Here is a 25,260-nt window from a genome sequence, read left to right as displayed (position 1 = left end):
TGTTTATTATAACAATAAATCAACAACATGGCATTAACATTATTAACATTCTGTTAAAGCGATCCATGGATAGAAAGACTTGTAGTTCTTAAAAAATAAATGTTAGTACAAGTTATAGAAATTTTATATTAAAACCCCTCTTAATGTTTTCGTTTTAATAAAATTTGTAAAATTTTCAATCAAAAAATAAACTAGTAGCCCGCCATTTTTTATGTCAATAATTACTTACACAATGCCCATGGGTGTTGAAGCCTATAAAATCAGTCGCACCCAAGCGCCAGCAGAGGGCGGCAAAACTCCATAAAACACAATTAACAAGTGGGCATTTCACTCTACTGACATTTAAATCTGTCTGAGCGGGACATGTGCGTTAATTGCGTCAAATATTTTAACGTGATTAATTTAAAAAATTAATTATCGCCCGTTAACACGATAATTTTGACAGCCCTACTACATATATATATATAGTGTCATCTGGCATATTATGTCAGTAACTCCATTTATTTCCAGCTTGGATCTTTTACATCCATTCAAATGTGCGATAATTTGTTGGATAATACTAAATGACTTGTTATAAGCATTCATTAATGCTCATGACAATGTCATGTCATAATAATGATTTTCTGTTAACAGTCTTATGTTTTCACTGTCAAATAAAGTGTTACCAAATACCATAAATTGCAATTAATGAACCAACTGGAACAGTAACTGAAGAAATAATTGGCACAGAACATGAATTTTGATATTAACATTTGTAGCGCAGCAATGCATGCTAGGGGGCATGTTTGATGACAACAGTGTTGACAGCAGGTGGCAGCAGAGGTTGACTGTCTTCCCTAAAGGAGCAGTGATGGCCAAATGAAGCTTCTTGAAGCAATGAAGCTTTGCAGCCAATTGGTTCAAAGCTTCAAGGTGGTTCATTTGGTCTTGTGACAGTCTTATGATTCCGCTGTCAAATAAAGTGTTACCGGTTAATATCTTTTGGTGTTAATATCCCATAATACAGTGAGGACAGCTGCAGCTTATAGTCCAGTGCGCCTTATCTACGAACAAATGCCATTTTCGTGCCAAATTTGATGTGTGGTGCCTTACAGTGCGGAAATTACGTTGTATATATATATGTATTAAGGCTGCAGCTATTGATTATTTAAGTAGTCGATTAATCTATCAACTAGTTAGTTCGAATAATCGAGTTATCAGATTAGGAAAATTTAATTTGTTGCATAATAAATTTTAGGAGATGTAAAACAACAACTTGCTAAGATTGCACTTTGAAAAGAGCATTAAAATTCAAACACAAAATAAAATTCCCGAGTGTTGCTTCAAACAGAAAAATTGCATTTTTATTTTAAAATAAATTAAAATGCCTGAGCTTAGCCTCAAATGGTACTAAAAAAATAAATAAATAAATGAGGATCTAAGTACAACAACAAAAAACAATTGGCTAACTTGCATACCAAATATCCACTTGTTTAAATGATATCAAATGCTGTATTTTTTTTTTTTTAAACAATGCTCAATTGTTCAAACACTTTAAAAACGTAGCTAAATATACCTATACACTAAATTACGAATGCTAAACAAAAACCTATTATTTTGTGCTGGTCTTAACAGGGAGCTGGATCTAGTGATGTTAGATGAGTTATGTCATAGCCCGGGGGACCAGGCTGCGTGGGGGCCGTGGCCCTGGGGTGGCGCCTCCGCTCGTCTGCGTCGCTGTCGCGTGTTTGGTGGGGCTTGTGCACGGCAGGATGTCATTGGGCGCGCTCGAGTGTGGGAGGGTCTGGTGCCGGGATTGGCGATGGGGCTGCGTAGGGTCGGATGCCGACAGGCTTACACTTACAATGGATTGACACGATTACTGGTTTCTAAATCACAGAGCTGATTTGTGTACATCCCACCCCTCCCAATCACTTAGCTTAAAGACTCCCCAACCCCCGTCCCCTTCTTTCCCTGGTCAACAGGCCCCCCACATGGTGTCAACCGGAAATAAATCTAGCTGACGATAGAACCAACATATTCATAGTTAGGGAAGGCGTTCAATGTATTTCTTGTTGTTGTTTGTGTTTCTTTTCTTTCTTTTCTTGTGTTTCTACTGATCCCCCATAACCCTTTCCTGTTCGCTGCTTTGTCATAATAAACGAGGTATGTTGAATGATCACAATGGGAGTATGTCATACTCTCAATGTGAAACATCTGAATTACAGAGCAACGCGTCACCTGGCCGGAGAACCATCGAATGTTGAATGACGCAGTAGTTGCTGCGCCGTCACTGCAACACTGGGAGATAACTCAGCCTTTACACTACACATTATGATTAAATTTGAATTATTACAAACTTGACTGGTATTTACCAGCTGTAGTAATTTCTTACCAGATGTTTTTACTGCCTCATGCAGGGTAATCTGCGTATTGCCTTGTTGACCAAAACAAACACCGAACAAAGATGGCAGCGACACTTGGCGCCTGAGTGTAACATGGGGCCCCTTGTTGGCCGTTTCAGAAAAATCCTATAACCGCCACCGCACCCTCACATGGGGTTTCAGATTCAGCGCCTTTCAAACAAATTCCGCCGGGGTTATAACCTATGCCAAGGCAAAGGGCAGTAATCGGAAAATAATTATATAATTTTTAAGAAATGAATTATTTACGCTTGCATTTTTCAGCCTTTCGGTTTTTGTTTTTTCGGCCAAGTGTTTACAATATTCGGTTTTCGGTTTCGGCCAAGAATTTTGCTTTGGGTACATCCCTGTAATATGTAATATATATTTTCATCATCATCATTGTTGAAGAAAACAACAATGGATGGTAGCGGATTGAAAATGTATTAATTCGGTCTATCTTTTGCGTATAGAATGGCTGCTTTTGTATCATGGATGGAATTAGAGCTGCCCCGACTAGTCGACATAGTCGACGTCATTGATGACGTAAATCCGTCGACGAGCACAACATCCTGTCGACGGTTAATGAAGGGTTAAAAAAATATATGCGTGGAAAGTTCAGAATGTCGGACGCTCTGTATGTAAGCGGCAAAAGCGGCACAAAGGCAAAAAAGCGCACCAGTGTGTCCAAAACGTTGACTTATTTCAAAGAAACAAAGGGAGGTACACTCTTGTGTCCTGTCTCTTCAATGCCAAGCTTGGCTGCACGTCGGCCGTAAATAAACACCTAAAGCGCCGTCACCCAGTTTGTAAGTCCATGTAACTAACTAACGACAAGTTGAAGTTGCTAAGCCAGTCGTCTCATGAAAGCAAACTTGCGGTTAAAAGGTGACACTTCAAACAAGAAAAATCGCTGGTTAACAGCATTTGCAAACGAAAAAAAAACATTACTGACACTACATGCAATGACAGAAAGTGTTTTTTTTTGCAAAGTGTGAAGTTGAAGTTAGCTGTTTAGCGAATGTACTTCCGGCGAACATTTCAAAATAAAAGCATGACATATTCGTCATATAAATAACGATTTCTGGAGTTAATCCCACATACTTCAGAATTCAGATTCTACACAAAGAATACCTTTAAAATGACACCCTTTATGAAAAATCTGATAGGCAATGAATAATTACTATACTGTAATTTTCGGACTATAAGCCACTACTTTTTTCTTTCTTTTTGAATCCTGTGGCTTATCGTCCAGTGCGGCTTATTTGTGGTTTTATTTGGGTTAATAGGTAGCACTTTATTTGACAAGGACGTCATAAGACTGTCACAAGACCTTCATAATTATGACATGACATTATCATGGGCATTAATGAATGCTTATGACGGTGTCATTAAGTGTCATCCGTCAAATTATGTCACTAACTCCATTTACGTCCAGCTAGGATCGTTTACATCCATTCAAAAGTGAGATAATTTGCCGTATAACACTAAATGACATCTGTTATAAGCAGTTATTAATGCTCTTGGCATTGTTTTGTCATAATTATGACAGTGCTATGGTGTCACTGTCAAATAAAGTGCTACCAAATACTAGGGATGTCCCGATCCAGGTTTTTGCACTTCCGATCCGATCCGATATTGTTTTGCACTTCTGATCCGATACCGATACTGGCCGATACCGACCTATCTGAGCATGTGTTAAAGTTTAAAGTTATTTAGCCTCCTTACTTAATTGTCAGACTCATGTTGAAAAAGGTTTTAGTACCCTTGATAACAACTAGCCAGCTGAATTAGGTGAGTTTGAATAACACACAACGGTTGGTAACAAGAAACTGACCTGTTTATTCAGTGACAAACACAAAACATTATACATAACAAACAGAAATGGCATGGTCAGTCAGTAAAACGTGCAAATAATATTGTAAACTGTCTTAAAAAAGCAAAACACACCAACAACCTCAGTGGAAAATCCCACAAATCCCCCAACTCTTAGATGCTTTTAATGTTTCGTGCATTAGTTACAAAAATTGTATAAAAAGCCTCTCAGGTTTAAATAAACGACTATTTCAGTATCAAGTTAACATTTTAAAACAGTAAATAAAATACTCAAGTCCCCATTCTGTATCAGCAGCTTTAAACTACGTTCAATTCATTTAATTTTGCGAATCAACTGTTAAAGTTGTTAAAATTGCTCCCGTTATTCCATAATTTCCCTTCTGTCTACTTTCGACATGTGAAAGTTTTTAAAACTGTTTTGAAGATAGATTCAAGTCAAGATTTTACCGATTTAGGAGTATTTTAGATGAAAAGTTAATTAGGTTCGCTTGGAAGGTTCACAACAGCCTACTAGGGAAGTCTCCTGCTTTAAGATGGCGGCCGTTTAGTTTTCCATATTTCAATGTTGCTAACGCAGTCGAGTCTGTCGTGTAGCATCTGGTTCTATTTACATATATCTATTATCTCCAGTAAAACGACGTTGACGTAGTTGGTTGCGGCTGTCAGCAGAAGTCAGGTATTCTTGTGTTTTTTATCCAGCGGCATGAGTTGAGCTAAAGCCGTGAGTTGAGCATTGGCATTACCCGGGACAAGTTATGTTTACTTTGCGCATTGCGTCCCGAAGACCGCACTGTGTATTAGTTCCGCTTTACTTGACATATTTCAATAATCAGAATTTGGATGTTTGTGAATCGTTCTCGAATCTTCAGCGGCCGAATCGCGTGTTGGATGGTCCGTCTTTACTCACGTGAGATAATGGCTCGTCATCCAGAATGAATTCTTCGGCAATGACTCTTGTTATTCCCTGGGCTTTGGCAGTGTCGAGTGCCAGTTTGTCACGCATAGCAAAAGTTTCTGCTAGTGTTAGTTGCGTAGGACCTTTCTTTTTGTCTTCGGTTTTCTTAACACACTCCTCATATTGTTTGTGGTGGTATTTCGCTAAATGCTTGATTAGGTTGGTTGCATTAAAACTTCTTACAGCTTTACCACTACGCTTGACTTTATTGTGGCATATGTTGCTCTCTGCCTCTTCGTCTTTGTCATCCTTTAAGGTGAAATGATCCCACACAGCTGGCATTTTTACCGATAAAGTCTCTCGGTAAATTGGGAGACGGTAATGTAAATGTAGTGTGTTGAAGGTGTGCCGTAAAATGCGGACCGGATTTTAGGGAAACCGAAGCAAAAACTGGAATGGATTATGTAAATCGGTGCGCTGGAAAACCCGGACCGGACTTTAAAAAAAAAAAAAACTGGATCGGAAGTCTGGATCGGAATTTTTCCCGTGCTCCGATCCGATACCGATGCGCATTTTTTTGCCCATATCGGCGTCCGATCCGATCCAAATATCGGATCGGGACATCTCTACCAAATACCATAACTAGCAATTAATAAAATTTTTTTATTTTTTTAAAAAAACTGGAACAGTAACTCAAGAAATATTTAGCACAGAACATGAATTTTTAATCTTATTTACTTCTGTAGTGCTGCAATGCATGCTAGGAGGCATGTTGGATGACAATAGTGTTGACAGCAGAGGTTGACTGTCTCCCCCAAGGGAGCAGTTATGACCAAATGAAGCTTCTTAAAGCAATGAAGCTTTGCAGCCAATTGATTCAAAGCTTCATGGTGGCTCATTTGGTCTTATTACAGTCTTATGATGCCGCTGTCAAATAAAGTGTTACTGGTTCATATCTTCTGGTGTAAATATCTCATAATTCAGTGAGGACAGCTGTGGCTTATAGTCCAGTGCGGCTTATCTCTGAGCAAATGTTGTTTTTGTACCAAATTTGGTGGGTGGCGGCTTACAGTCAGGTACACTTTATAGTGCAAAATTTACGGTAATACCATTATATATAGTACTATACTATAATATAAATGCTAGGTGTTTTTTTAAGAATTGTTTTGAATCATGTTGGAAAGGCGAAGTCAGTGTTCTGAATCTGTTTACATTCCATTCTTTTGCACTAGTTAATTCTATCAGCATTTGAAGTCATTGTTTATTTGTAATTTATTATTGATATTTACGTGTTTATTTGTACTTTAATAAATAATTTAAGTGTTACAAAATGTTTTTGTGAATTGATAAGCGTAAACAAAAATTTCATTGCTAAATTAGTAAAAAATAAAATAAAATAAAAAATTTGATTATTAGATTAGTCGACTAATCGTAAAAATAGTCTGCTGACTAATCAGGAGAAAATTTGTCGTTTGGGACAGCCCTAGATGGAATCTTAGTCCAAAAGTTCCTGTCTATTTTTTAAATGCTGCAGATTAGTTTTTGTTGGAAGCCGGTTCTGCGCTTGGCCGAGCCCAAGGAAGTTTCAAAGGCTCTACCTGTAGCACAAAACGGCGCATTAATGCATTTGACTGGAATGTGATTTCTATAAATGATGCTGTGTGGGCTTAATAATAACAATTACTAAAGTCTAAGCAATTCGTTCCGCTTGTCAGGCTTTGTCTTCCATCGCCGTCGGACATGCGTGCACCTGGCGAGTTGTCAGCGGAGTGTTTTGTCTACGTTTTCCTGCTGCCTAATGGATGCTACATTTTAAGCAAACCGTGCAAGGCGGCCTCCAGTGTCCTAATTGAGCAGGAAGTTTGTGTTTTGTGGGAGTGGGCTCCTTGGAGACCTCACAAAGACGATCGAAAGTGTGTCCGCACGAAGTCAAAACAAATCCAAACTTGACGAAATCATGGCGCTGTAAAGAATGCGACGTGGAACGTAAATACGCGGCCTATCAGCGGGAGAAAACGCAGCTCGCCTTGAGAGTGAGATTACGACTCAAGCGGGGCAATGGAGTGAAATCATTGGAAATAACAGCCGGGCGCTTTTGAAAGTTTTCCTGGTGTGTGAATGTGGCCGTGAACAGATAGCGGTGCCCTCGCTGATGAAAGAAGCTAATCCTCCAGCTTGAGTTGGTGCCAAACATGCGTTCATCTGCGACTCTCCTCCACTGCAAGGACATTGCTGCTGCAGGAGGGAATGCCAGATGAATCATTGCAAACTGTACCATGAACTGACTGAGAAAGTTTCAGCAATATACTTTAGCGCTGCAGCTATCAATTATTTAGGTGATCGATTAATCTATTGATTAGTTAGTTCGAATAATCGTGTAATCGGATTAGAAATATTTAATGCATTGCCAAATAGATTTGGAATTGGATGGCCAGCTTCATTCGCAGCTCGCGCGTCCTCGTACTCTTTTAAAACACCATCGAACCGATTGTCATCTTTTAAGTGGCTTATTAAGATATGTTTCTCGCCAGCCGTGCAGCACACTTGAGCGTGACGTCACAGAAAGGGAGCGCTTGATTTACAAACGCACACATCCCAATCCAGTTTTTCCTTTCTCGCCAGCCGTGCGGCACACTTGAGCGTGACGTCACAGAAAGGGAGCGCCTGATTTACAAATGCACACATCCCAATCCACCGACACTGTGCCAAAAATATTACAGTACATATTATTGGTCCTATTAACAATGTTATTGGATTTATTGGGATGACGTCATAATTCCTATTATCGGACCGATATTTATCGGACCAATAATTATCGTGCACCAGTAGTTATCATTCCGTCAGAATCTAATACCAGCACATGCCTAATCTAGGGTGACCAAAAAAGAGGACACTTGGCCCGGCCTCGAGATACTTGAATTTTACTGGCAGTTCACTCAAAGATGCCGAAATCAGTTTAATATATTAAAAGTGTGCCTCCTCAGTCTGGACAGAAAAATTAAGTTTTACTTGAAAAAAATGCCATATAGTATATATTATATACTATGGAGTATATATGGAAATACGTTTTTTTACTTAACAGGCTTTATTCTTAAAAAAAAAACACAAAAAAAACACACAAAAAAAATTAATGACAAAAAAAAGATCATGCAATATGGAACATGGAACATGCAACATGGAAATATAGTGCAGTCAATACAGACACACAGTAGGCTTGTGCCACATAAATTTTTTTGTAAATTACTAATACTATCACGACAATTGTCGTTGCGAAATTGTTATTCCCACAAAATTTTTATTCTCATTCAATGTTGTAGATTACACGCACCACACACCTATATAAACCGACAAACTATTTAACCAGCATGTTTCCAAACGCAGCAGTTCAAAACTACGTTTCCCATAATGCCAAGCGCAGCTTAGCTCACTGATAGCTACCCGATTAGCGAGTCCCGTTAGACGAGGCAAAATCAAACTTTGCTATCTAAGTTTACAATCATCGGTGGCGCAACGATTTGACATCAAACGGGATTTTACAGATCACGCCAGTACAAAGCTCCGACAGAACTCAACAGTTGCCATTATATACGTATTTATCGTAAAAAACTCTTAACAACTGGGCTGGCGCTCCTACTTAAAATATAATACTAACATTAAACCAAATACATGAATGCACAACAATTAATTCAAGACTAATACAACATACTGCATCTCTTTGTACCCATATATTGTATCATATATAACAGAAGACACATGAGTGATATTAACAGAAGATAAACTTACAGAAAGGTGTAAGGAGCCCTATAAACGTCTCTTAAAACTACTCCTTATTGGACCTCTTCACTTGCCAAACCGTCAACCCAGTAGATGGCGGTAATGCCCCATAATACAAGGGGTAAACTGTACGCCTTCTCCCGCCCCTACTAGTAGGAGCCACGACAACCCAGGCAAGCGCTGCTCCCCAGCGGATATTCTCTTCAAATTGGTCCCGTGAAAAATCATAAAAAACGGACATTTTCGTGAATTTATAAAACCCGGCCGGATGACGAGGACACGACGTGAAAGGTGGACATGTCCGGGCAAAAGAGGACGTTTGGTCACCCTAGCCTAATTGCAAATCGTAACGTATTGTGGGCTACCCAGAGGTTCCCACCCTTACTTGCCGTACAAAATGTCCTATCTGATGCAGCGGGCCGAAAAGAAAGCCAATAAATTTCAATGCAGCTCTCTCAAAACGGGGCTGTGGTCACCCGCCGCAAATTGCTCTTCTCATTGTTGTTTGGGTTTTAATTATCCTACATGAGGTGCACATAAAAAACCGCAATGGGAGTTATTCCTGGCATCGTGGAACAACAGAAGCAGGGTGCGGGAGGCGTGAGGAAAACAAGCCGAAAGCAATAGCAGAAGAGCAAAAACAACCAAAAAGAAAATGTAAAAAGCCGCCCACTTTTGCCAAAAAGCAACATCTTTCATTTACACGGCGAATCCTGTGCAACCAAACTTGTTCGTCAAGGAGGGAAAATGTCAGGTTGTGTGTGTGCATCCTATTTTTTCCAGTGGCAATTTTGACAGGATTTGGCAGCTCATGAGTTAAAAATCACTACACACCATACCCTGCTTTACCCAACTTCAAATTCCACCCAAGACTTCACTGGAGCGGCAGTTGGCAACCAGTTTTACACTCACATCAACCACAGCTGCTAATGTAATCTTAGCCTCTAATGTAGGAGGGAGGAATGTACTACTACACCATTTTTCTGTCTTGGCTAATTTAACAATAGGTTTGTCATTGTGGTTGCAGTTTGAAGTTGTGGACTACTTTACTGGATCATATAATATAATAAAACCCCAAATGATTTGTTAAACAAATACTCCTCCATCAAACAAAAATCAGCAATATTCGTGTGCGCCTGTTTTTATACAACATACTTCTTCTGTGTGACATCCAATTGTCATTTGGACAAATACAGAAGCCTGCGGTGAGTCAGAATGGCAGATGTGATCTGGAGCAAGGACGCGTACCGTGAAGCACAGCAGGGGCAAGTGAGGACGTGACCTGCTCCACGTGCCTCAGTGTGATGACGCCATCTTAAAGGATAATTCCATACATCCGTTCATTTCCAATGACCCTAACACACAGTGGAATTCGAAAGTCCACCCGCACCGAGAAGCGGAAGTTGAATTTAACTAGTGATGCAAGATAATGCATTTTTCAACCGATACCGATAACCAATAACTTCCTCCACCTTCCAGCCGATAACCGAAAATGTAAAGCCGATAATTAAATCAAAAGATATATATATATACAATTTTAAATGATACACAAGACCAAATGTTACTGTGCAAATATGGAATTTATTGCTACTTTTTCCTCATCAAATGTGAACAAATAGTACATTTCAACATGTAAACAATGTATATTATTTATTTAATAATACTTACAAAAAATATACTTAATTGCACAAAAATGCCTTCAGGAGGGGTTGAGGCGCCGTCGCAGAAATGGACAAAATTGCGTCGATTGCGCACATTTGAAGGCTTAGGTATATACAGTGGGGCAAATAAGTATTTAGTCAACCACTAATTGTGCAAGTTCTCCCACTTGAAAATATTAGAGAGGTCTGTAATTGTCAACATGGGTAAACCTCAACCATGGGAGACAGAATGTGGAAAAAAAAAAACAGAAAATCACATTGTTTGATTTTTAAAGAATTTATATGCAAATCGTGGTGGAAAATAAGTATTTGGTCAATACCAAAAGTTCATCTCAATACTTTGTTATGTACCCTTTGTTGGCAATAACGGAGGCCAAATGTTTTCTGTAACTCTTCACAAGCTTTTCACACACTGTTGCTGGTATTTTGGCCCATTCCTCCATGCAGATCTCCTTTAGAGCAGTGATGTTTTGGGGCTGTCGTTGGGCAACACGGACTTTCAACTCCCTCCACAGATTTTCTATGGGGTTGAGATCTGGAGACTGGCTAGGCCACTCCAGGACCTTGAAATGCTTCTTACGAAGCCACTCCTTTGTTGCCCTGGCTGTGTGTTTGGGATTATTGTCATGCTGAAAGACCCAGCCACGTCGCATCTTCAATGCCCTTGCTGATGGAAGGAGATTTTCACTCAAAATCTCTAGATACATTGCCCCATTTATTCTTTCCTTTACACAGGTCAGCCGTCCTGGTCCCTTTGCAGAAAAACAGCCCCAAAGCATGATATTTCCACCCCCATGGTTCACAGTGGGTATGGTGTTCTTCGGATGCAATTCAGTATTCTTTCTCCTCCAAACACGAGAACCTGCGTTTCTACCAAAAAGTTCTATTTTGGTTTCATCTGACCATAACACATTCTCCCAGTCCTCTTCTGGATCATCCAAATGTTCTCTAGCGAACCACAGACAGGCCTGGACGTGTACTGGCTTCAGAAGGGGGACACGTCTGGCAGTGCAGGATTTGAGTACCTGACAGCACATTGTGTTACTGAGAGTAGCCTTTGTTACTGTGGTCCCAGCTCTCTGTAGGTCATTCACTAGGTCCCCCCGTGTGGTTCTGGGATTTTTGCTCACCGTTCTTGTTATCATTTTGACGCCACGGGGTGAGATCTTGCATGGAGCCCCAGATCAAGGGAGATTATCAGTGGTCTTGTATGTCTTCCATTTTCTAATAATAGCTCCCACAGTTGATTTCTTTACACCAAGAGTTTTACTTATTGCAGATTCAGTCTTCCCAGTCTGGTGCAGGTCTTCAATTTTGTCTCTGGTGTCCTTCGACAGCTCTTTGGTCTTGGCCATAGTGGAGTTTGGAGTGTGACTGACTGACTGGTTGTGGACAGGTGTCTTTTACACCGATAATGAGTTAAAACAGGTGCCATTAATACAGGTAACGAGTGGAGCCTCGTTAGACCTCGTTAGAAGAAGTTAGACCTCTTTGACAGCTAGAAATCTTGCTTGTTTGTAGGTGACCAAATACTTAATTATCCACTCTAATTTGGAAATAAACTCTTTAAAAATCAAACAATGTGATTTTCTGTTTTTTTTTTCCACATTATGTCTCTCATGGTTGAGGTTTACCCATGTTGACAATTACAGGCCTCTCTAATCTTTTCAAGTAGGAGAACTTGCACAATTGGTGGTTGACTAAATGCCTATTTGCCCCACTGTAAACAAAAATAGTATGTCTTTCTTTTTTATTGCAGATATTGATCGCAATAAAACATTTGAACAACATAATTCCATTTCTTCTTTACTTTAGAAACGATTAGTGCATGTGCAAAGCAGGTCAATAAATCACAATTTATGAAATGATTAGAAAAATATTAACGAAGGTGGAGCACAAGTCGAGCCTTCCATCATCAAAGTAGGATGCACGTGGTCCCGATATATACAGTGCCCTCCATATTTATTGGCACCCCTGAAAAAGATGTGTTTTTTTAGATTCCAATATATATATATATATATATTCAAGTAATATGGGACCATAATGGAAAAAAAGAGAAAAATCCAACCTTCAATACAAGTGCATTCATTCAGTGGGGAAAAAAATCCCACATAAAGAAAAAATTATTTGACATCAAATAATGTGTGTCACAATTATTAGCACCCCTGGTGTTAATACTTTGTACAACCCCCTTTAACCAAAAAACAAGGTCTGGGGACTGAGATGGCCATGCGAGGAGCTTGATTTTGTGTCTGGTGAACCATTTCTGTGTAGATTTGGCCATGTGTTTTGGGTCACTGTCTTGCTGAAAGACCCAGTGACGACCCATCTTCAGCTTTCGGGCAGAGGGCAACAGATTTTGATTTAAAATGTCCTGGTATTTCAAGGCATTCATGATGCCAAGCACCTAAACAAGGTTCCCAGGGCCTTTGGAAGCGAAACAGCGCCACAGCATCACTGAGCCACCCCCATACTTCACAGTGGGTATGAGGTGCTTTTCAGCATGCGCATCTTTCATGGCACGCCAGACCCACTTAGTGTGTTTGTTGCCAAAAAGCTCAATCTTGGTCTCAATTCAATTCAATTCAATTTTATTTGTATAGCCCTCAATCACAACAGAAGTCTCAAAGGGCTTTACAGAGGCAATATGATACACAATTAGAAATGAAGCAGCAAAGATATTCATCTTTGTTGCTAGATACAGTTCAAGTCCTGGGTATCCCCTATCCTTAAGACCCTCCATGCCGGCAAGGAAAAACTCCAAAAACTCCAGAGTCAATTGGGAGAAAAATGAGAAACCTTGGGGAGTACCACAGTCAGGAGAGATCCACTCCCAGGATGGATAGACAGGAAACCCAGAACTGCTAATGGGAATTAGCAAGCGAAGTTATAGTCCGTAAAAATACAGTGGAGTAAAGGAGCAAGAAGAGGTCCCTCTAGTCAGATGAGACGGGGGTAGCAGCGAGGACGTCTATCCAGCCAGGGGTCCGGACAGTCAGGAGGCTGCAGCTGAAAAATAGCCCCTCCCCAGAGGGGAGGGGGGAAAGGGGACACCGGGTGACTAGTGATGAAGAGACTAGACAACTAGATATTAACATTGGAAAATAAAAAATAAAGTAAGACAAGTGGTAGGTAGAGTGAGAAAAGGAGATAGAACTCAGCGGCTGTACTGCCCCCAGCATTATAGCTTCTAGTGCAGCTTAGACTAAACTGTGAGTCTACTCCGACTTCAACTAGCCTAACCATAAGCTTTGTCGAAAAGGAACGTTTTTAATCTAATCTTAAATGTGCAGACTGTCTCGGCTTCTTTAATACTAGCTGGAAGCTGATTCCATAAAACAGGGGCTTGGTGGCTAAAGGCTCTAGCTCCGACAGTACTTTTATAAACCCTGGGAACTACCAGTAGACCTGCATTCTGAGATCGGAGTGTTCTGTTGGGGCGGTATGGAACCAGAGCATCGGTGAGATAAGATGGCCCCAACCCATTAATGGTCTTAAATGTAAGAAGGAGTATTTTAAATTTAATTCTAAACTCGACTGGAAGCCAGTGAAGTGCCTGGAGCACAGGGGTGATGTGCTCTCTTCTATTGGTTCCTGTTAAAAGTCTTGCTGCTGCGTTTTGGACTAGCTGAAGACCTTTTAGAGAGGTTTTAGGACAAGCTGCAAGTAGGGAGTTACAGTAATCCAATCTCGATGTAACGAACGCGTGAATTAATTTTTCTGCATCGCTTTTAGATAAAATATTTCTAATTTTGGCGATGTTGCGCAGGTGAAAGAAAGCCGTTCTACAGGTTTGTTTAATGTGTGCTTTAAACGATAAGTCAGGGTCAAATAAAACTCCTAGGTTTTTAACTGTGGCGCTGGAGGCTACACTTACATTGACCAGAGTGACTATCTGGGCAGCTAAAGAGTCTCCCACACTTTTCGGGCCTGTTATAAGGACTTCTGTCTTTTTAGGGTTAAGTAGAAGATAGTTAGTGCTCATCCAGGTATTTATATCTTGGACGCAGGCGCTTAGTTTTTCTACTTGCCTGACGTGCTCAGGTTTAATTGATAAATACAGTTGTGTGTCGTCAGCGTAACAATGAAAGTTAATGCTATGTTTTCTGATGATATTACCTAGAGGAAGCATATACAGCGTAAACAAGATGGGCCCGAGGACCGATCCTTGCGGCACACCATAACTAACTCTAGAGTACGATGATGATTGCTGATTTACATTGACAAACTGGTACCTATTAGATAAATATGATTTAAACCAGCAGAGGTCTGCTCCTCTAATGCCTATGTCACATTCTAATCTCTGCAATAAGATATTATGGTCGATTGTGTCAAAGGCTGCACTCAGGTCCAACAGAACCAGGATCGAGACTAATCCAACGTCAGCGGCAAGTAACAAGTCATTAGTTACTTTAACTAATGTGGTTTCAGTGCTATGATGAGCTCATCTGACCGTTGGGACCGTGTGAGACCAAGATAAGGTCATAGGTAGGGAACATTAAAAAAATTAAAATACCTGAGCTGAGCCTCAACAGTATGGGAAAAAAATGAGGACCTAGGTACAACAAAAGAACAGTTGGCTAACTTATATAGCTAAAGTCCGCTAGCTTAAATGCTATAAAATGCTCACAACAAATGGTTCAGACACATATTTTCACGAAAAATACCTAAATATACCAGTAAACTAAATTATGAATGCATGAAAAAAAAACAACTCAGCTCAAACAAAAACTTGGCTTATGTTGGTCTTAACATGGAGCAGCTGGATTCAGCCATGTGAAATGTGTTATGCCACTTCACTGTTACCACTAGGGGGCAGTGTATCCATCAAAATCAATTAAACTAAATGCCAACACTTTCAAAACAAACGCCACTTTAGTTAAACGAATACTTGAAGCATCAAAATTTAATTCAAATCTTTTTTCTAATCGAATTACTTGAGTTAATTGGTTAATCGTAGCAGCACTAATTGAAATCCTTTTGGGCTACAAAGTATAGCGATATATCACGTCTCCGATATATTGTCACACCCCTACTGTGGTCAGTACTAGGAGTGCAACGGTTTGTGGTTCAAAGCCGAACCGTACGGTTCGCCCTGTATGGTTCAATACGCTTTTATGAACCGCGCATTTTTGTTTTTGCTATTAATTTATTCCGAACGCTTGTGGAATGAATTGGTCGAGCTCTGTGTGCGACGTGAAGCACTGGAGAAATTCCCGCCCCGCCGCAAGTAAATGTCCGATCGCTGTTAAGCACCTGTGTAATAGAAGCCGAGGAACGCCCTCTCTCGCTTACGAGCGAAGTGAAAGTGAAACAAGAAAGAAAACAAAAAGCTATGGCGAGCAGAGGAGTGGAGAGACTTAATTTTGAGGAAGCACTGGCTTCTTTCAAATCTGCGGTGTGGCAACATTTCGGTTTCCCCGTGGACTACAATGCGGTGGGAGAGAAAATAGGAGGGGAGAGAAAATATTGAAAAATAAAAAAAAAAACAATTTGCAAGCATTGCTCAGCGCTTGTTCCATATGCTAATGGCAACAATTATAACATGACTCCGGCACCTCAGTCGGCATCACCCACAGATATCACTTTCTCAGAGCAGGACAACCCCGGAGATGACACGAGTGAAAACACACGGCGGGTTTCGTTAATTTATTTGCAACGCTTGACCCGCGTTACATTGTTCCCTCGCGGACATATTTCTCCAGCAACGTATTCCCCGACATTTATGAAATGGCACGCAAAGCCATCAAAGATGACTTCGCTAAAGCACATAGTTTCGCCGTGACCACTGATAGTTGGACGTCCCGTGCTACACAGTGCTACTACCTAACTGTAACGGTCCACTATAATTCATACCTGTCAAGTTGTACGGTCTCGGTGTAATTTGTACAAGTGAGCACTGATTTTTAAATGTGTACGCCGTACGTTACGTTCAAATTCTGTACGTTTTTTTTTTCCTCCGTTAGTTAATACGTTGGTTGAACGACGCGAGAAAAGTCAGAGGCACGGAGAGGGAAGAGTGTTTGTTGTGACGCTGTAGCAAACGCGATGCTAGGCTAGGTGGCTCCAATATTTCCTGACTGTAGCCGACAGTCTACAACCTACGCCTAGATATCTCATGCATATAGAACTACATGCGAAATGACAGACTCGGTAGCGTTAGTAAACAGCCGCCATTTTAGAGCAGTAAACTTCTCAGAAAGGCTCTGTTGTAGTGAACCTTCCCAGTGAACCTAAGTACTTTATATTTAAAATACTCCTAAATCGGAAAAATCTTGACTTGAGTCTATCTTTAAATGATGAAACAGTTTTAAAATTTGAAAGTCAAAAGTAGACAGAAGGGAACTAATGCAAAAATGGGAGCAATTTTATCAACTTTAAAGGTTGATTCAGAACATTAAATGACCTCCATGATATAGCAAACGTTACTATGTTTTTTTGTTGTTGTTGTTGAAAAAAATGAAAGAAAAAAAAATACATGAAAGGTAACACCAGTTACTTTGCCAAGTAACTTTTTTACTACTGTGTGTGTATTTCAGTAGTCAGTCACTAGACTAGCCAAAGAGCTAAGAGCCATTTTAACAGTCGAACATTTTTACATTTTAAGTGTTTTTCATTTTCTTAAAACCAAAATAAAGGCAGTTAAAAAAAAAAAAGAAAAAAAGCAAACCGAAACGAAACCGTGATCCCAAAACAGAGGTTCAAACCGAACCGTGGGCTAACTGAACCGTTGCACCCCTAGTCAGTACGTCTGTGTATTTTTCTATTTTTCTTCCCTCTAAATCCAATTGGGTGAGGGCACATTTTTGTTGCCGACATTTACGAGTAGAAGACAGGAAGTGAAACATGCTGTAAAAAGGCCTGCCTGTGAGTTGTGTTTTATTGTGTACCTCCTGGTGTCAACAGTCCTGTAGGGACTTTTTAAGCTGGAGAGGAGCTTTGACTTTTAGTAGAAGATGATCCAAAAGGTGGGAAGAGTGCTGTCTTTCATTTTCACTTCCTGTGGGCAGACTGGAATTGCCACTGCATACTTTTGTCCACATTTGGGTCCCTATGAAAATTCTCAAGCACTAAATTTAGGTACTGACCGACAAAGTTCTGGCAAAAGTTGCTTCTTGTTCCTGTGCTGTGCTGTCCAGCACCTTCTTGTGGAATCCGTCTGTACTGCGAGGCGCAGCATTAGCCCTCTTTGGGTTTGATGTCTGCAGTGACATATTACATAATGCTGATCACCTCTCTCCTTTGTGTTTGTAAGCAGCTGGCTGGCCTGTGGTGAAGAGACACAACATGGCAGAAGCGCGGCGGGAGAGCACCAGCAGCCTACAGAGGAAAAAGCCTCCATGGCTGCGATTGGACATTCCGACCGCTCAGATGTCACTGGATGAGCCACCCACTTTTGTTCAGGTGAATGGCAGATCTTTGAATCATTCAATGCCAAAGACTTGTTTTTACCATTCATGTTTTTTCAAGCATGTCATTCTGTGAAACTCAAGTGTAGACAATGGTAACAAATGAGAACTCCCAGCTCTCTATCTACTGCCGGCAATGGCAGCCAAGGAATTAAGAATGCAGTTGTGATATTTAAGAAAATAACCAACAGGTTGCTAATGAAAATTTACAAAAAAAAAGGTGTCTGAACAACACTCGTTTGATTGTAACCCCACAGTTTTGTTTTTGGCAGCCCTTTTAATTTTCACCTTTGTCCTAGTCTTTTTGAAGATTATACATAAAAGTCTTCGTCATACAGTGGGGCAAATAAGTATTTAGTCAACCACCAATTGTGCAAGTTCTCCTACTTGAAAAGATTAGAGAGGCCTGTAATTGTCAACATGGGTAAACCTCAACCATGAGACAGAATGTGGGGGAAAAAAAACAAAATCACATTGTTTGATTTTTAAAGAATTTATTTCCAAATTAGAGTGGAAAATAAGTATTTGGTCACCTACAAACAAGCAAGATTTCTGGCTGCCAAAGAGGTCTAACGAGGCTCCACTCGTTACCTGTATTAATGGCACCTGTTTTAACTCATTATCGGTATAAAAGACACCTGTCCACAAGCTCAGTCAGTCACACTCCAAACTCCACTATGGCAAAGACCAAAGAGCTGTCGAAGGACACCAGAGACAAAATTGTAGACCTGCACCAGGCTGGGAAGACTGAATCTGCAATAGGTAAAACGCTTGGTGTAAAGAAATTAACTGTGGGAGTAATTATTAGAAAAAAGAAGACATACAAGACCACTGATAATCTCCCTCGATCTGGGGCTCCATGCAAGATCTCACTCCGTGGCGTCAAAATGATAACAAGAACGGTGAATGACCTACAGAGAGCTGGGACCACAGTAACAAAGGCTACTATCAGTAACACAATGCGCCGCCAGGGACTCAAATCCTGCACTGCCAGACGTGTCCCCTGCTGAAGCCAGTACATGTCCAGGCCCATCTGCGGTTCGCTAGAGAGCATTTGGATGATCCAGAAGAGGACTGGGAGAATGTGGTATGGTCAGAAGAAACCAAAATAGAACTTTCTGGTAGAAACACAGGTTCTCGTGTTTGGAGGAGAAAGAATACTGAATTGCATCCGAAGAACACCATACCCACTGTGAAGCATGGGGGTGGAAACATGCTTTGGGGCTGTTTTTCTGCAAAGGGACATGGACGACTTATCTGTGTAAAAGAAAGAATGAATGGGGCCATGTATCGAGAGATTGTGAGTGAAAATCTCCTTCCATCAGCAAGGGCATTGAAGATGAGACGTGGCTGGGTCTTTCAGCAAGACAATGATCCCAAACACACAGCCTGGCCAACAAAGGAGTGGCTTCGTAAGAAGCATTTCAAGTTCCTGGAGTGGACTAGCACGTCTCCAGATCTCAACCCCATAGAAAATCTGCGGAGGGAGTTGAAGTCCATGTTGCCCAACGACAGCCCCAAACATCATCGCTCTAGAGGAGATCTGCATGGAGGAATGGGCTGAAATACCAGCAACAGTGTGTGAAAAACTTGTCAAGAGTTACAGAAAACGTTTGGCCTCCGTTATTGCCAACAAAGGGGACATAACAAAGTATTGAGATGAACTTTTGGTACTGACCAAATGCTAATTTTCCACCATGATTTGTGAATAAATTCTTTAAAAATCAAACAATCTGATTTTCAGTTTTTTCCCCCCCCACATTCTGTCTCTCATGGTTGAGGTTTACCCATGTTGACAATTACAGACCTGTCTAACATTTTCAAGTGGGAGAACTTTTAGTGGTTGACTAAATACTTATTTGCCCCACTGTATAAGTCGCATTGGAGTATAAGTCGCATTTTTGGGGGAAATTTACTTGATAAAATCCAACACAAAGAACAGATATGCCATCTTGAAAGGCAATTTAAAATAAAAATACAATAGCAACATGCTGAATAAGTGTAGAGTATGATAATGCTACATGATGCTTGAACAACAAAATGTGAATGTGGCCGGTATGTTAACGTAACATAGCTATTAGGAATTATTCAGATAACTATAGCATAAAGAACATGCTAACAAGTTTACCAAACCATCAATTTCACTCCAAAACACCAAAATAACATGTGAAATGATATAATAATGTGTTAATAATTTTACACATAAGTCGCTCCAGAGTATAAGTCACACCCCCAGCCAAACTATGAAAAAAACTGCGACTTATAGTCCGAAAAATATGGTAAGTACTTTTTCGCAGTAAATGAATAGTAAATAAATTTCTGTAAAAGCAGCATATTTAAATGAAAAACATGACTAAATGCCAATAGAGCTTTAAGTCTCAACTAAAGTTTGAAATGTTTTCGCAGCCTATAAAGAGGCAAGGCTTCCTGCGTAGCATCAGCATGCCCGTGGAGACGTCTCACCTCCAGTCGCCACCGCCGCGAGACTTTTTTGATAGCCGGCGGCCGGCCTTGCAGCGACAGTCGTCCATCACTCAGACCATCAAGAGGTGAGGTGCACTCGTGTAAGGTGACTTCTCTCTGTGTTTTCTTCTTTTATGCAAAACGCTTGGCTGGTTTGGAATCTACCACCTTGACCTTATGTGCTTACTAACATGTCAACAACTGTGCTAAAGCAAGGCGTACACAATCGGGCCAAATTTGAGCAATTTTGGCTGAAAGATTATCCTGAGTGTTGTGAAATGTGCTGACTACACTGCAGATTTACTGTATCTTAATAAGGTTATTTTTCTTAAATCTAGTCAAATCATTTTCTCCATCTTGTTTTGATTGTTAAATACGAGTTGACAGATTAATGCATCTGATTATTCCACTTACTTGAAGTAAATATTACTATTTGTTCTTATTAAGCCCATACATCTAAAAGTTGGTCATTTTTTTTACCTAAATAAACAAATGTTTGCTTACTTATAATGTTTTGAACAATATTTATTCTTGAATTAAAAACATTTCTGACCAACAAGCGTTTTTTTAACATTAAATACTGTTCACGTCATTCTCAAAGAATCGGAATCGGCAAAAAAATATCGGACATGCCTTTTTTTAATATATGTATATTTTTTAATTAAATCATTTTCTAATTGTATTTAACGTTACAAAATGTCTTACACTGATCCAGAGTCTTTAGTTTTGGCTTAAAATAGGGCTATCAAATTTATCGCATTAACGGCGTTAAATGATTTTTTAAAAATTAATCAGGTTATAATATTTAATGCAATTAACGCATGCGCTGCACGACCTAAATCTATAATGACGCCGTTTTACCTTTATATAGAGCAAGAAGGCAGCGTAAATGAGTAGGGTGAATTTGGCAGTCTTTGACGCTTTTTTTAAATTGGCTAGAGCCTTACCATCCTCCTCTCAACAATTAGAAATATCGTGGGAAGCAATGTGGGGAAGCAAGGTAGTAGATGATCTTTTTTCTTAACACCCTATGTTATTTCCCTACGCAGAGAAGATATATCAATTAGTGCCACTACGCACAGTCATGGTTGCACTTCCCATCAAGCATTTGGGCAGAACAGTTAAATGGCTACAGTATCATTTACTGAAAGCTCAACAAATACACTAGATGGCAATATTTAGTCACAATATACAAAGTCACATTTATCCTTTAAGAATTACTGTACAAGTCTTTCTATCCGTGGATCCCTCTCACAGAAAGAATGTTAATAATGTAAATGCCATCTTGAGGATTTATTGTCATAATAAACAAATACAGTACTTATGTACTGTATGTTGAATGTATATATTCGTCCGAGTTTTATTCATTTTTTTCTTAATGCATTGCCAAAATGTATATGATCGGGAAAAATTATCGGGAATGATTGGAATTGAATCGGGAGCAAAAAAAAAAAGCAATCGGATCGGGAAATATCGGGATCGGCAGATACTCAAACTAAAACGATGGGGATCGGATCGTGAGCAAAAATATTAAATACTCACTTATTGCTTAAAATAAGTATGTTAGGATTATTTTCAGCAAGCTATTTTTCTAATTTCAAGAAATCCGAGTAAAATTTACTTGAATCACTGGGAGATAATTCCACTTATTTCTCGTAGATTTACACTGAAAACAAGGGAATTTAACTAGTTTTAAGGAGGTGTGTTTTTGCAGTGTAGTTAACAGATTACTGTGTAAGATTGTTCCGCTTACTTGAAGTAAATATTCGTATTTGTAGTTATGAAGCCCATACATCTAAACGTTGGTCATTTTTTTACCTAAATCGAGAAAAATTTGCTTTCATATTATGTTTTGAACAATGTCTCTTCCTAAATATAAAATGTTTATGGCACATTTACTTTTCCCACCATAAAATAAGAATCACTCCAATATAACTTCAACAAATCACTTTTATTAACAGTTCATCTCAAACTTCCGGAAAAAAAAAAGTTTTAAAATTTGAAAACAAGTAACAAATAAGACAATTTAATCTTATAAAAGTGTTTCAAGTTTATTACATGATTGAACTGAGTTGTTCTGTTGCTTATAATGCATGATTTAAGCTTTTTTTAAGGTTTAATTTCCAAGATTTGTTGATTAAAATAGTTTTTTTTTTTTTTTTTGCTTGTTCTAAGCAACATGTAACATATATCGTGGAGCCTTTTTTTAAAAAAACAAAAGAAAAAAAAAAGAAGATGGTTTCCTTAAATTGCTGTTTAGAATAAGTGATTTTTTTCTTATTATACACAAAATGTTACTTAAAATGAGTGTTACAAGCTTTTATCCCAATGATTAAATATACTAGTTTATTGCTTGAAATAAGTCTGTTAAAGGGGCATTTCAGAATTTTTGACATCAGGCTTAATCTTCGAGTTAGCGAGGGTTTAATTAGTCGGTAGAGTCCATTTCAACAAATTCCTTGTAGTCTGTTATTTATTTTTTAGTTTCAGGGCTCCGGAGTGGCTAAGCTAGCGTGAGTCAATTGGGTTGACTTAGCATACCAATAAAAAACAACATATGCACACATGAAAATCATCGATGACCCATGCAGTCAATAGTGTTGGCTATGTTTTCAGGATAAAGTTTTTAAAACTTACTATTGCATGTCAAAAATATCAGCATAAAGAGCAACATTTGTAATCCGGAAGCTCTGCAGAGGAGCAGAGCGGAGTGATAGCACATCGTTTTTGTTTTTTTTTTACCGCTGATTTTTTATGTCGTAGCCAGCAGCAAGTAACCAGTTTATATTGTTCCTCGTTCTTCAATGGGAATTAGTGGAAATTTTGCTTTGCCCATTACTTGTTTCCACAGCCTCTAAATGCACTTTTTGGCATGTCGCCGGCTGTCAGTTAACTCAGCAGACTGATGCTGCATTCAAGAAAGGTGGGAAGTTAGAGTTTCCAACCTCCGATCTGGAAAAATATTAATGGAACGCCTCCACTAGTTGATCGATTACGAGAAGGCTGGTTTGCTGGAGGTCAAAATGTCGTTTGATGACCAAAATAAAAAACAACTTGTCGCGATCAGCCATATTTGCAGTTTACATTTGCCTGGAAAACTTTTGAGGTCGCAACTGTTACCATATGAGCGGGATAAGTCTGACTTCCTGCCTTCCATGAATGCAGCATGAGCACGAGTGGCTGAAGCGCTCTTCTCTATAGACCCTACCCACGTGACGTCACAACTCCGCCCTCCTGACTGATGCAGCCCAACTGTCCGTCAACACATCGTGTTTACCTGTTACTGCTACGTACATTCCTCCTATTTACGACGTGTTTTTCTGCTCGTTAACATTAATAATCAAAATGGTGAAGGTGTGTGTGGCGGTCGGTTGCAATAACAGAGAAGATAGACGGAGAGACTTGAAGTTCTACCGGATTCCGAGAGATCTGGGGAGGAGAGAGCAAGATGGGCTGCTGCAATTCGACGAGAAAACTGGGCTCCAAACGATTACCACAGATTATGTAGTAGTCATTTTATATCTGGTAAGATGCATTTAATATATATTTAGAGGGTTTTGGGCTGACAACCACAATTAAGATCATTGCTAGGCTAATCGCCGACAACATACACGTATGTATGTAGTGAGAGTGCTATCGCTAAACCATATAAACATTAAAAGCCCTAACTCCAGTGACAAACGACATGAAATACATTAGACTTGACAGTGGATGTTAGCAATAACAAAAGATTTTGAATTGAAAATTTCGTAACTCACCTTTCCAAGCACAAGATAGATTCCTGCCGAATTTTCGTGGACGAGGACCTGTTTCACCCAACCAGCAACGAAGTATTTATAAGCCTCCAAGCTCTTAAAGTTTTTCAAACTTTCGTGAGAATAGGCTGATTTTGTGTGGACAAGATAGTTGTACATATCAGGGTAGCTAGCAGATGTCAGGCAAATACGGCGGAGACAGCGGGTCGAAAAACATCGATTTAGGCATCAAATATGGATCTGGCGAATGGATAAACTGAAGCTTTTCCACATAACGCCTTTTATGCAACGCATCAAGTGAGTTTACGGCATCCGAAAGCACCGGGTCTTCCATGAAATGCATTATAAATTGCTCGATCAATTGAGACCATTGATAATACAGACACAAAATGACGGACAAGGGGGCGGAATCATACAGCGAGCACGTGATTTTGTGACGTCGGTGGGTAGGGTCTATTGTGGTCGTATTACGCATCTAAAAAAATAGTCCTGCAGAATGAAATTAATTACGGCAGTTTGGTTTGACATTGTTTTGGCCGCATGGGTGTTTTGGATCAATGATCTGCATTTTGAATTCATTTGACCATGTTGGATCTGTTCGTAGATCTGTATCGTTTTTTTTTATTTTTTATATATATATTACATGTTAAGTCAGTTTAATTGACTCGCGCTAGTTTAGCCACTCCGGAGCCCTGAAACTAATAAATAACTTACAAACTGCACGGAATTCGTTGAAATAAACTCCACCAACTAATTAAACTTCCGCTAACTCGAAGATTAGGCTTAATGTAAAAAATTCTGAAGTTACATTTTAAGCTTATTTTCAGTCAAATGAAGGCCTATCTATTTTTCTTTTTATTTCTAGTAGATTTACACTGAAAACAAAGGAATTTGACTAGTTTTAAGGAGGTGTGTTTTTGCAATGTAGACTGATGCCAAACCCAAAATGTTTGATTTCTCCCTGATTGTCGATACCCCGTGGTGATCATCTGCTTGGCCAGCGCATGACAAATCCAAACTGCACTCTTGCTTCTCACTGCCCGATCTTTTGTTTCCTTCTTCTTCTCCTCTCTGCACCTTCTTCCT

The 25,260-nt window shown here is 39.6% G+C and overlaps 1 protein-coding gene across 3 annotated transcripts in view; it reads left to right on the top strand.

Moving 5' to 3' along the window:
• rhbdf1a (rhomboid 5 homolog 1a (Drosophila)) overlaps positions 1-25,260 on the top strand; it is a 129,471-nt gene that overhangs the window by 57,393 nt on the left and 46,818 nt on the right. For all 3 annotated transcript variants that reach the window (XM_057860712.1, XM_057860711.1, XM_057860713.1), the window contains exons 2-3: positions 17,806-17,951; positions 20,363-20,505. In XM_057860712.1, the coding sequence (XP_057716695.1) occupies positions 17,835-17,951; positions 20,363-20,505 (260 nt within the window). In that variant the 5' untranslated portion in view covers positions 17,806-17,834. The remainder of the gene's footprint in view (positions 1-17,805; positions 17,952-20,362; positions 20,506-25,260) is intronic.

The sequence above is a fragment of the Corythoichthys intestinalis genome, chromosome 16 (genome assembly GCF_030265065.1).
Source record: "Corythoichthys intestinalis isolate RoL2023-P3 chromosome 16, ASM3026506v1, whole genome shotgun sequence".
In the NCBI taxonomy this organism is placed as follows: Eukaryota; Metazoa; Chordata; class Actinopteri; order Syngnathiformes; family Syngnathidae; genus Corythoichthys; species Corythoichthys intestinalis.
Note: the sequence above shows the minus strand (reverse complement) of the source record. Positions and strands in the feature narration are given on the sequence as shown.